Raw genomic sequence first — 11,680 nt, forward strand, 5'->3', positions numbered from 1 at the left:
TGTAAGTAGCATTTTGCCTTAAGGCAAGTTGCATGAACTTCCCGAGATGTATACATACATATTCAACTTAATCAATAAAAATTGAGATTCAGCTATTTAGATAAAATATTCAACTGTTTATTCCATTTTTAATAAAAAAAAAAAAACGTTTCCAATTATCCAACTTATAATATCTGTAATTGTATGCATTAAATTAATTTGTTCGACGCATTTCATTTTATCTATTTCGTGTTCTAAAAATGTGGGAATCAACTGTAATCAGTAGCTATCTATGAAACACAAAACGTATATAATTGAAATAGATTGTGATTAGAATCGCTTAATTGATTTATAAAAAAAAGATAATTCAACCGCTTACCGCAGACCTATAATATTTTAATATGTCATTTTATACTACAAAGTCTGTTATACAAATACAAAGTTTCATAAAAAAAATGTCAAAAAAATTTCAATTACACAATTTCGGTCGCTTTAATCGAAAATCTTGGGTGAAATTTTCATTCTCATCGGTTTTAACATAGTGTAAAATTATATCGAATATTTCTTATAGTTAGCGGTTTGTGGACCACCCTATATTTCGGCAATGACGTTTGTTGAGCTCATGCTTAAAATTTTATCCATGTGATAATAAACGTTTTCTGGCCCCATGTATTATTTCAATGATTCAAATTGCTAGTTGCGATTAAGTACTTAAAACAAGTGGTCGGCCGTTTTGAGTTTTTTTTACGTTAATGAAACGAAATGGTTAAATAATTTTTTTTAATGATTAAATTTGTTTTAAATTATGAAAAAAATAGATTTTTGAGAAATTTTAAATTTGGAAAAAAATGACTTTTTTGGAAACAAAAATTTTTGGATTTTTTTTTATTTTGAAATATTTTGGAAATTTTGAACTTTTTTTCAAAGCAATCGCACTGCTTTAGCTGTATGGAGACGCAATATCGAAGCGCGTAAGCGCCGCGTCGCCGTCTAACGAGCAAACGATGTTACGAGACCCATAGAAATGTAAACAAAATTGATACACATTATTAAAATCTCCAAAAAATATCTGATAATCTGATGTACGTATGGCTAATGACCATTTTTGACCTCAAAATGGCATTTTTTTACTTTTTTTAAGTGAAATGTTTTCTGAATTATTAAAATCAGACGTTCCGTTCTCTTAAAAACAAAGTTTTTGGCACTTTTTAAGCAGCACGTCTCCTTATCAATACGAACTAAATGTTTTTTGAATTATTCAAATCGGTTGATCCATAGATAAAAGAAGAGTGGGTTGATCGGTGTTCACAAAATCGTCGCCGAAAATTTGTATCCGCACACACATACACATACATACATTTTTTCTAAGGTATGCCATAATGCTCAGAAACCTTTGAAACGTAAAGATATATAAAAAATTTCATTTTCGTTTTTATTGCGATTACTATAACTTTCCCTATGGGAAGTTAATATACGCTGTTATATTTTCATAAAAACTAGTAGTGCAGCACTGCATGGCAAATTTCTGGAACTGCCCGTACTGTATTTAAACATTCGAAGAATGAAAATAATTGATAATCAACACAAAATATTTAATAACAATTGTTTTAAATGCTTTTTATATTTTGAAGTAGGTTATTATCGACACTTCGTTCCCTCAATTTGCTCTTTTTGCTACGTATCTCCGTAACAAGTGGATCTGCTTTTGCCAAAAACTAATCAGCACGTCTCCCCATCAATACGAATCGGATGTTTTTTTTAATGATTCAAATTGGTTGATCCATGCTCTCGAAATTGTGTACGAACAATTGTATCCAAACATACATATATACAATATACACACACACATAAATAATTTTTTTTAAAGATATTCCAAAATGTTCAGAAGACCTTAAAACATTAAGATATGCTCGAAATTTTCATTTTTGATTTTTTTGCAATTACTATAACTTATTGTACAGGAAGTTAAGTAATAAATATGTTTATTGATTTTTTTTAAGAAGAAATACATATTAAATAAATGAAATAATATATCATCATAACAAATTGCTATTCACCACGAGAGATTTTATTTTCGCCCAGGAAATCTTATAACCTGAGCACTTTTCTATATGGTCTTCAAATTCTTATTTTCTTTATGCAAATAATCTGTTATTTACTATTGTTTGATTTTAGTGAAATGATCTTTATAAATTTATCTACGATTCTCAGCACTTGTGATGTTCTCTTCTAAATTTTGTGCTCATTTCATTGAAAGATCTACATTTTTATAAGCTTTTTGTATTTCATATTTTATTATGAGTTTTGTAAGTATTTCTAAGCAAAACACGATGCCACTACTGTTTGACATCAAGCTGCCCAAGGCAGTTATCAAACCTGGGACCCCAATTTAAATCTTATAGCTCCAACCATTAATCCTGATATTTATTGTTAAATGCAACTTGCAAAGAGTAAACCTGAGGTGGTCCTTTTAGCTCTTAATCATTACTAATGTGATTATTTAATACATAATCACAGTAATCAAACAGTTCCATGTGTATATTTAATGTCTTTTTTTTTTATTTAAAAGCACATTTAAAAAAACGTCTTACTTCATTTATAATAATTAAATGACAAGCATATTACAATATGTATGACACTATAATATAACATAAATTAACAGTCTTTTGCATAAAATACTGTACCATAATAAATAAAATTTTAACACTCAAATTCATTGGCTGTGATTGCATTTAGGTCTTTCATTAAGCCTTCCAAATTAGCCATTTCTTGATGCAATTCCTCAGTTGAGTGGCTCGGAGCCAGTCGTTGAACTTCATCTGATGAATGACAAACTGATGGTCCTACAAAAAAACAGAGTGAAAATTTTATATTTCTTTGAATTTTAATATCTAAATGAAAAAACTATTTATAATATATTGTGGAATAATAGAAACTGTACATACCTGCTTGCAGTCTATTAATCATTAAAGGTTTTTTATATGGTGATGCATTTTGTGGTCGATTAATACCTTGGGAAGCTAAAATAAAAAATAAATTGTTTTATATATAATTATTAATAATTAAATTATCATTATGTAAAATATATTTTAATATATATTATTATGTCGATAAACACGAACCATTATGCTTGGTGTTAGGAGTATTTGGAGTTGATGATGTGGGTGGTGCCGGAACACTGAAACTTTTTAATGGATGTCCCTGCGCTCTCTTAGGTTCTACTGGTGCATATGGTGATGAAGTTACTGGTGGTTGGCTGTAAAAGTAAAAATAAAAACCTTATTAAATATAATTACTCCATATTCACAATTTAATTTAAATGTCAATAATATGAAAATTTGCAACATATTCTTGGTATATATTTACAAAAATTGATTTTTATTAAGTTTATTTTTGAAGTCCCTAATTTAGTTACTAATATTTCTTTTTAATGTGTAGTTACCTATAATTAGAAGTTACTGTATCATAAACGTAAGGATTTTCTGGTGTTTGTGCAGAATTATTGTGAGGTAGATTGGATTTACAAGTTTCAATAGAATTTGGCAGTGATCCTACAGAAGATATGTTTTGCCCCGAAGTGAGTGAAGAGCCTCCATTACCAAGTCCCATTGAAGTCATATGTGGTACATTGGATGTGTGAGATAAACTAGGCACATTATTTTGATCTAATGTGACATGAGCTCTTGATATACTGTATTGAGTTCTAGGATAAGTAGGCCTTGTTGATGAAGACTCGGAGCTGCTAGTCACAGGAGTAGTAGCAACTGCAAATAAGTAAATTTTTCTATAAGTTTTTTGCTTCATTGGGCACAAATGTTTGATATAAACTGGAATTAATCATACCCATAAAACCAGGAACATAAGTTCTCTTATCCAATGAATTGCTCATATGTGGATGAGATGAAGGAGATTGATCATATTCATGACCCACAGATCTTGGCAAGGTCATAGCACCGGAACTGGAAGCACCGTCATTGCAACCTATAATAGTAACACAAAAAGAAAATTACTTTCATAAATAATATCAAGGACTGTATTCTGATAGGAGCATAAATTTTATTCATTTTTGAAAGACCATAAAAAATGTGTAACGATTCTTTCTCTTACATACCTGAATTATTAGAATGACCTTTTTCCAATGCCTTTAATTCCATTTGATCATGATGAATCCACAGGTCAGGAGGTTTTATATTGGAAGCATTATTTTTTTGATAGCTATATTAAAAGTAAGAATATAAATTAGAAGAAATACTTTATCAATGTGATTTTTCTCCGATTTAAATTTTATATTGCGAACCTTTTATTGTGTTCCATTTCATTAGGATCTGAATTTCTTCTACAGAATATAACCAAGAAAATAATTAAGCAAATAATTGCAAATACAGAACCTCCAATAATGCAATATAAAATTATGTTTCCTGATAATGTAGATTCACCCTCAACTGAAGTAAATAACAATAATTAAAAAAAAGTATATGATATATTTTAAAATTATTAAATACAATAATTACTTGGATCAGTAAAGTGCGCAATTGGAGATGAAAATGGACCATATCCTTTATCGTTCCTAGCTTTAACTTTGAAATAATATTTTGTATTTGGAGTTAATTGTTTTAATACAATAGTATGCTTGTCACCAACAACTGCTTCTGCTAACCAATCCCTATCATTGCGTAAATTATCAGGAGAATAGGAAATTACATATCCTAAAAATAACAACCACAATTTTAAAAAGTTATTTTGAAATATGAATATGAAAATAAGTTATTACCTGTAATAGGTCCATTAGAAACACGGGGTGGTTGCCATTGCAAAGTAACATAATTGTTATCTTTTGTGGGCAATAATACTGCTAAATCTCGGGGTGGTGTAGAAGGTGGGGCCTGCTGAGTTGTGTTTAATACTTCCATACTCCATGGGCTTTCTCTCTTGCCTTTGACAACTTTAACTGTGAACTCATATTGAGTATTAGGCCTTAAGTCATCGATCATCAAGTTCAGTTCAGTGGAGTTATGGTAACGGTATTTAGGACTCCCAGTAGTAGTGAAGCGTACTGTGTAATGCCTTTTATCTGTTACATACTGTAAAACAATGTCTTACCGTTACATAAAGTTTCTTTCATTCCTTCATATAACTATTTTTATATGACATACCTGACTTTTACTTAAAGTGGTATCTGTCCAATATACAACCACTGCATTACTAGAGAGCACAACAGCTTTCAATCCAACTGGAGGAACTAAAGGACTTGATGTTTCTAATGGGGCTTCTTCCCTAGTTCTAACATTGCTGTAAACAGGTGGACCATCACCAACCTCATTTCTTGCCTTTAAGCTTATAACATATTCGCAATTAGGTTCTGAAAATAAATATAATATAATTAAAAATATTATTTTCAATTTAAACATTCAAATATTTTACCAAAATAGCTAAATCTCGATTCTTATTAATTAGGTTGATTATATATATGTATCAGAAAGTTCATGAAACTTGCTTTAAAGCAAAATGTTACTTTTAACTAGTTTATTCTTTAATTTCTGTATTATACATACCTAAATTTTTTATAACATAATATCGAGCATTGTCATCAAGAACTTGTGTGAAAACATCCGGAATACCATTACCCCAGCCTAGAATGTAACTGCGAACTTTTATATATTGATCTCTGGGCGGATTCCATGAGACTGTTATTGAATCTGATGCTGGTCGTACTAAATAAAATGGATAAAATTATTGATGCAGAAATATTTAAAATAATTGATAATATAAAAAAAATAATCCATTAAATTATTGTTGAAAAGGATTGTAAATTAATTTACCTTTTAAAGGGCTAGGTTCACCAGGAACACTAGATTCATCTAAATCGTTTTCATATGTCTCAACGTGATGCCATTCAGTATAAGGCCCTGAGCCATTTACATTGAGAGCACATAGTTTAATCTGAAAAGAATTATAATATATGTATCATACTGTATTTGACTAAGGTAAGATTAATTTGTTGTACCTGATATCCAGTCATCTTGTCTAAATTATTTATTACATAAAATCTTACATTGGCAGGAGTGGAAGAAGTTTCACTCTTCTTCTTATTAAATTTTCTGTACTTAATTTTATAACCTGTTATAATACCATTATGGTCAGAAGCTGGAGGGGGTTCCCAATGCACAGTTATCGACTGAATGAATTAAACATGAACAAATGAGAAAACTGAGTGATTCAAAATTCAATTATTAGCAGTACACCACACTTACTGTGCTTGTAGGTTCTAAAGTCACATTGGAAGGAGGTTCAGTAGGAATATCACTGTAAGTTCGAACTGTTAGCTCACTTGATGATGTTCCAATACCATGATTATTGACTGCTACTACGTATATATTGTAAGTAGTATATGGTAACAAATTTACGAGTTCTGTAGTTAAGTCAACTGAATCTTGAGAAGATTCCTCTGTACTGTCAGCCTACAATTGTATACACATATAAATAATTATTGGCATACATATAAATATTCACACACACACACATGTATATGTATACATCATAGTTTTACCTCCATATAATAAACTTTGTATTTTAATATATCTCCATTGGTTACAGTAGGTTGTTGCCAGGACACTTTAATTTTAGTTGGGCTTAAAGGTTCGGCTTTAACAAAAACTGGTGGACCAGAAACATCTTCTTCTGCTTGAGTTGTTACTGCCAAAATCTACAAAAGTTGTTATTTATACCTATTTATCATTGTGAATTTTGATTTCAGTAATAGTACCTGTGAACTGATACCAGGCCCTCTTGAATTGTTAGCTACTACTCTGAACATATATACTTTTGCAGGCTGTAAATGAGCAACCACCATTTCTTCAACTTTTGATTTTGTTGGAAGTACTCGTTCTCTGAATTATATATGTATATTAATAACAATGTGTGTACCATACAAAAATTCAAATATTATATTATATGATATAAAAACAATTATATATAAATGTTCAAACTAAACACATTCATTTCATCATGCTTTTGGTGATATAATTATGATCTAACCTTTGACTTCCTTGTAGTCTATAATACACCGAATAGCCTAGAATGTTTCCATTTGTTTCTTCTGGCTCACTCCATTTTAAAGTAACAAACCTAGTCTTAACAATATAAGCTACCAAATCTCTTGGAGGTCCAGGCAAACCATTTTCATTTCCAGATATGATTGGAGTGTGATTAATGTCTCCATATGTATGACCATCTACATTGGATAAGGACTCATTTGTGAGATAGGGATTTAGGGTTTCATCTAGATCCAGATCATTAAATGGGGAAATGGAATGGTTTATGATCTCACCAAACAGACTACTATTCTCATTACTCAAAGTAACATTTTTATTCTTTGGAATATTCAATAATAAATTATCTATGTTTGAATCATCATCATATTCATCTCCCGATTTATCATCATCTGATTTTAAAGAATTCAGTACATTGCGAGTGTTCAATGCTAATGAATTGCTAGATTTTAAACTATTTAATATGGAATGTGCATTGGGAATTTTTTCAGTATTTTTCTGTCTAATTCGATCATGTGCATTATGTAATGGAAATGATTTCATGGAATCTAGATTATGCATGTTAGTATGAATACAAAATTAATAGGCCAATGGGTAAAAGGATGAAAAGAAAAAAATAAATAAATAAATAAATAAAAAAACTATATTACATATAAAAAATAAATAAAATAATAAAAACTTAAATAGCAAAAACTAATAATTTATAGTGTACTAATGTACAAATAATATGTTAAATTATAAAAAAGTAGGAGAGTTTATAGCAGAATGTTTTATATTTTAAATATTTATAAAAATATAAATTACGTACTTGGGCCCAAAATGCTTAGTCTAGCTGATCCTTGAACACTCCCTGTAGGATTAGTACCAATGCACTGAAATATTCCAGCATCTGTGCCCATCAATCCCAAAATTTTTAAATTGTTGCTACAAAATATCAATATTGAGTACATTATTTTTTAAATCAAAAAGGCTTCTGCTTATAATAATATAATTACTCTTTTACTATCTGCATATAATCATTTGGTTTTATAGTTTCGCCATTTTTTAACCATTGTACTTTTGGTTGTGGTATTCCATAGATTGCACATTCGAGTTCTATGTCCTCTTTCTCAATAGCAATTTTATCTGATGGAACTATTGTGAATCTAGGTGGAACCTAAAATAATATGAGAATAATTATTCAAATTTATTCCGTTGATAGTTCAAATGAATTTCAAAATGCAAAATTTACTACCTGAACATTTAAATTGGCAGTTGCATCTAGTGAATCTTCATTATTTTGTGCACGACATTGATATACTGTTGAATCGCTTTCTCTAATGTTGGATATTTGTAAACTACCAGTACCTATAATACGAAATCTACTATCCAGGTCACTGAAAAAATATATATATCAATATATTAATTAATATTATTGAAAAGTTAATAACACTCTTAAATGTGGCTTCCAAAACTAATTGATATTTGATGCAATGAAACTAACTTTAGGTCAATAGCCTCTCCATTTTTTAACCAAGTTATACTTGGTTTGGGATTCCCATTAGCTGCGCAGTCAAAAGTTGTGCTATCACCCTCAATTACTATTTGAGTTTGAGGCAAGGCAATGAATACCGGTGCTGCTATTGAATCATCATATCTCTCTACTTCTAGTATAGCTTTATGACTTAATCTAAAAAATAAATATAAAATAATAATCAATAATGTAATAATAAGAAAAGTATTCAACTGTCAATATTTACCTATATTGATTGTTATCAGTAACATTACACCTGTATGATCCTTTATCAGAAGGAACAATGTCATCAATTTCTAAAGCACCTGAAGGTAAAATAGTCATGCGAACACTGTCCAACTTGATTGGTCTTTCATCTTTTAGCCAGACATAGGTATATTTGATCTTCCTATCTACAGGTACAATAAGGCAAGTGAAGAATGCGGTCTGACCAACAGGCACAGATTGATCGATGGGATGTAACTCAATAGCTGGAAAGGCTGAGGAACAAGTAATTATTATCGAGCTATTAATTTGTACTTTGCATTAAATTAAAAAAAATATTTATTTGTAATGCTTACAGGCAATACTAAGTTTTGCTGCATGACTGACAATAGTTCCAATCGGTTCCACTGTTGCCATACATTGGTAATTCCCGGTTAAGCCCTGATGATCTACAACTGCGTTGAAATATAAGGATCCATTTGAGAGTTGAGATCTATGAAAAATGTATTGGGCATCATTATCAATTTTAACTTAAATATATACATGTACATATAAAATATGTTGACAATTAAAAAATCATATTCATATCACAAAATTATTTTAGGAACATTTTTTAATTTTTGAGGTGAATCAAATGTGTATATAATTTAAAATCTTTCAATGATATTAACATCTTTATATTTTTAAATAAATATAACAAGATGACAATTCATTTAATAATAATAAGAGTATTATTCATAGTATTAGCAACCTATATGTCTCTCCAATAAAATTAAGATCTTGTCCATCTGGGCCACGCCATCGAATTTCTATACCAGCAGATGGAGCACTGGGATTTTTGGCAGCACAGTTTAGAATTGCAGGCTTTCCACTTTGAACTATAGTATCCTCAGGTTCTTGTGTAAACTCAAGTGTATGTACTAAAAGACAAACATAAAACAATTAGCAAACATAATTTGTTATATGTTAAATAAATGTTTCACTAAAAAATAAATTTAAATACATACAATGGATTTAAAGACAAACCAGTTAAATAACGATGTTTGCATGATTCTAAGAATAGTTATTGTAGATAAATGCTAATATGCTACACAAAACCACCATTACCATTTCATATATTTCTGTGATAGTTGCGCTTTTTTCTTATAGCCAACAATTTTAAATGTGTGTTAGAAATACATGGAATCGTCATTCAAAGATTAGACAATTTGTTGGAAATTAATAAAAGCTAAGATCGTTTGTTTTTTTATTTTGTGATTTTTGAGAAATAAGTAATCACAAACGTTATTAGAAATTATAACATTAATAATGATAGATTATAGATATATTTATATAAAAGTTTTGCTACTGAGAGTGACGAGCTACGTTAATGAGTAAGATAATAAAATATATTGATCATGTTTATTGATTGTAAAATGTTTATAGAATCTGTTACATGTATACATAAATATCAGAGTATAAATAAATTACTTACATACTTAAAAAAATAAAGTTGTTTATATGTTGTACAAAAGCACTAAAATTGCTGTATAAAGTAACGGAGTTAGTCAAATTAATTAAATATAAACTAATAAGAAATGCAAATTATTTCTAACTTGGATAATTATGATTTTTTTCTAATCAATTTTTCATAACGAGTATATATGTATGTCTATCTGTATGTAAGTAGATGTGTATGTATGTGTATATGTATATATATATATATATATATATATATATGTGTATATATATGTGTGTATATGTATATAGATATAAATATACAAGTTATGTATTAGCAAACAATATTTTAAAACTGTATAAAGCCGATTGGCGTATAAATAAATAAATAAATAAATAACAACAGATTTGTCAAATATCAGTGACACAATTTTCAAAACTTCGTTAGTTTAAGTATGATTAATTTTTAATCTCTATTACCTAATTTGTACAATATAATTCTATATTAATGTTAAGGGCTATAATCTACCTACTATAGTGAAAAATAACTAAAAAATACTATATTGAACATATAGAATGTTGTTACTATAGATTATAAAATATATCCTAAATAATTGTTTAAAATAAAATAAATGTGCTAAAAATTGCAGTGAAATTAACTGGTGTATCCTAATTAAACTTCATAATGATTTTTCAAAGATTTTCATTAGCATAAGGGTGGAGTGTAATAACGCATATAAATCTGAATTAAAGTAAGCATAATATTTATTAATTAAACGGATTTCATGAAACCCTTCTGAATTTTTCAAATAATATTAAATTTCAATCATTATACCTTTGACAGTAAGAAATAGTAACAATGTTAGAACAATAGCATGTTTGACAGATAAAATCATCTTTCTAGTCCGAATCATTTCACATATTGAACACAACGCACTGTCAAATTATTCATCAACCAATCTCAACATATTTAACACAGTTTTTACGAAGCTTCATATGCATTTTAAATTCGGCATAACAAATCACAATCAAAACATACAATCAACCATTTTGTTTCTTTACGTTTATCAATAATATTGTCATCCATGGCAATAGTCTTGCCTCACCATGAATTTGAGCACTGCAGGCCGCGCGGTCTGGCGACGAATTTAAAAATGTTCTCCACTTGAACGAATTATCTGATAATATTATTGTGCGCTTTAATTCAAATGTAAATAATTAAATAAATATTTATTAATCTGTATGTAAAGCAATAAACATAAATTACATACTTATATAGAACAACAGACGCTTGATTAATCTACTTGGTATTGGTATTTTGCCTTGAGGCAAGTTACATGAACTTCCCGATATGTGTAAATAATAGATTTAATCAATAAAAAATAAATTAATTTATGAGTGATTAAAAGTGTTCCAATTTATTGCACATAATTGAAAACGAACGAACACATTAACTCGGAGTATTTTCTGAAAGCAAATTTTTACAAATCACTAATTT

General features: G+C 29.0%; 1 protein-coding gene across 1 annotated transcript; it reads right to left on the reverse strand.

The window, feature by feature from the left end:
• Positions 1 to 2,573: 2,573 nt before the first annotated feature.
• On the reverse strand, positions 2,574 to 11,300 carry LOC113376766 (neogenin-like). Its single transcript, XM_026616812.1, has 25 exons — positions 11,018 to 11,300; positions 9,497 to 9,665; positions 9,102 to 9,238; positions 8,768 to 9,020; positions 8,512 to 8,697; positions 8,263 to 8,404; positions 8,024 to 8,184; positions 7,837 to 7,952; positions 7,015 to 7,210; positions 6,743 to 6,866; positions 6,527 to 6,682; positions 6,231 to 6,437; positions 5,984 to 6,154; positions 5,799 to 5,919; positions 5,532 to 5,690; positions 5,133 to 5,338; positions 4,751 to 5,060; positions 4,491 to 4,685; positions 4,277 to 4,421; positions 4,091 to 4,194; positions 3,823 to 3,960; positions 3,422 to 3,743; positions 3,102 to 3,235; positions 2,925 to 2,999; positions 2,574 to 2,822 (listed from the first exon to the last, which is right to left on the reverse strand). Exons 1-25 carry the CDS (start codon positions 11,094 to 11,096, stop codon positions 2,680 to 2,682), a joined length of 4,149 nt encoding a protein of 1,382 aa, XP_026472597.1. The 5' UTR covers positions 11,097 to 11,300; the 3' UTR covers positions 2,574 to 2,679.
• Positions 11,301 to 11,680: the final 380 nt, after the last annotated feature.

The sequence above is a fragment of the Ctenocephalides felis genome, unplaced genomic scaffold (assembly GCF_003426905.1).
Source record: "Ctenocephalides felis isolate EL2017-DRISC unplaced genomic scaffold, ASM342690v1 CF-g0.4_SCAFFOLD_01886, whole genome shotgun sequence".
Lineage (NCBI taxonomy): Eukaryota > Metazoa > Arthropoda > Insecta > Siphonaptera > Pulicidae > Ctenocephalides > Ctenocephalides felis.

Coding starts and splice junctions, on each gene's coding strand:
- LOC113376766 (XM_026616812.1), bottom strand. CDS start 11,096: ATGATTCGGACTAGAAAGATGATTTTATCTGTCAAACATGCTATTGTT. Junction 6,683..6,742: donor GGCCTGGTATCAGTTCACAG/GTACTATTACTG, acceptor CAACTTTTGTAG/ATTTTGGCAGTAACAACTCA. Junction 6,155..6,230: donor CTTTAGAACCTACAAGCACA/GTAAGTGTGGTG, acceptor TAATTCATTCAG/TCGATAACTGTGCATTGGGA.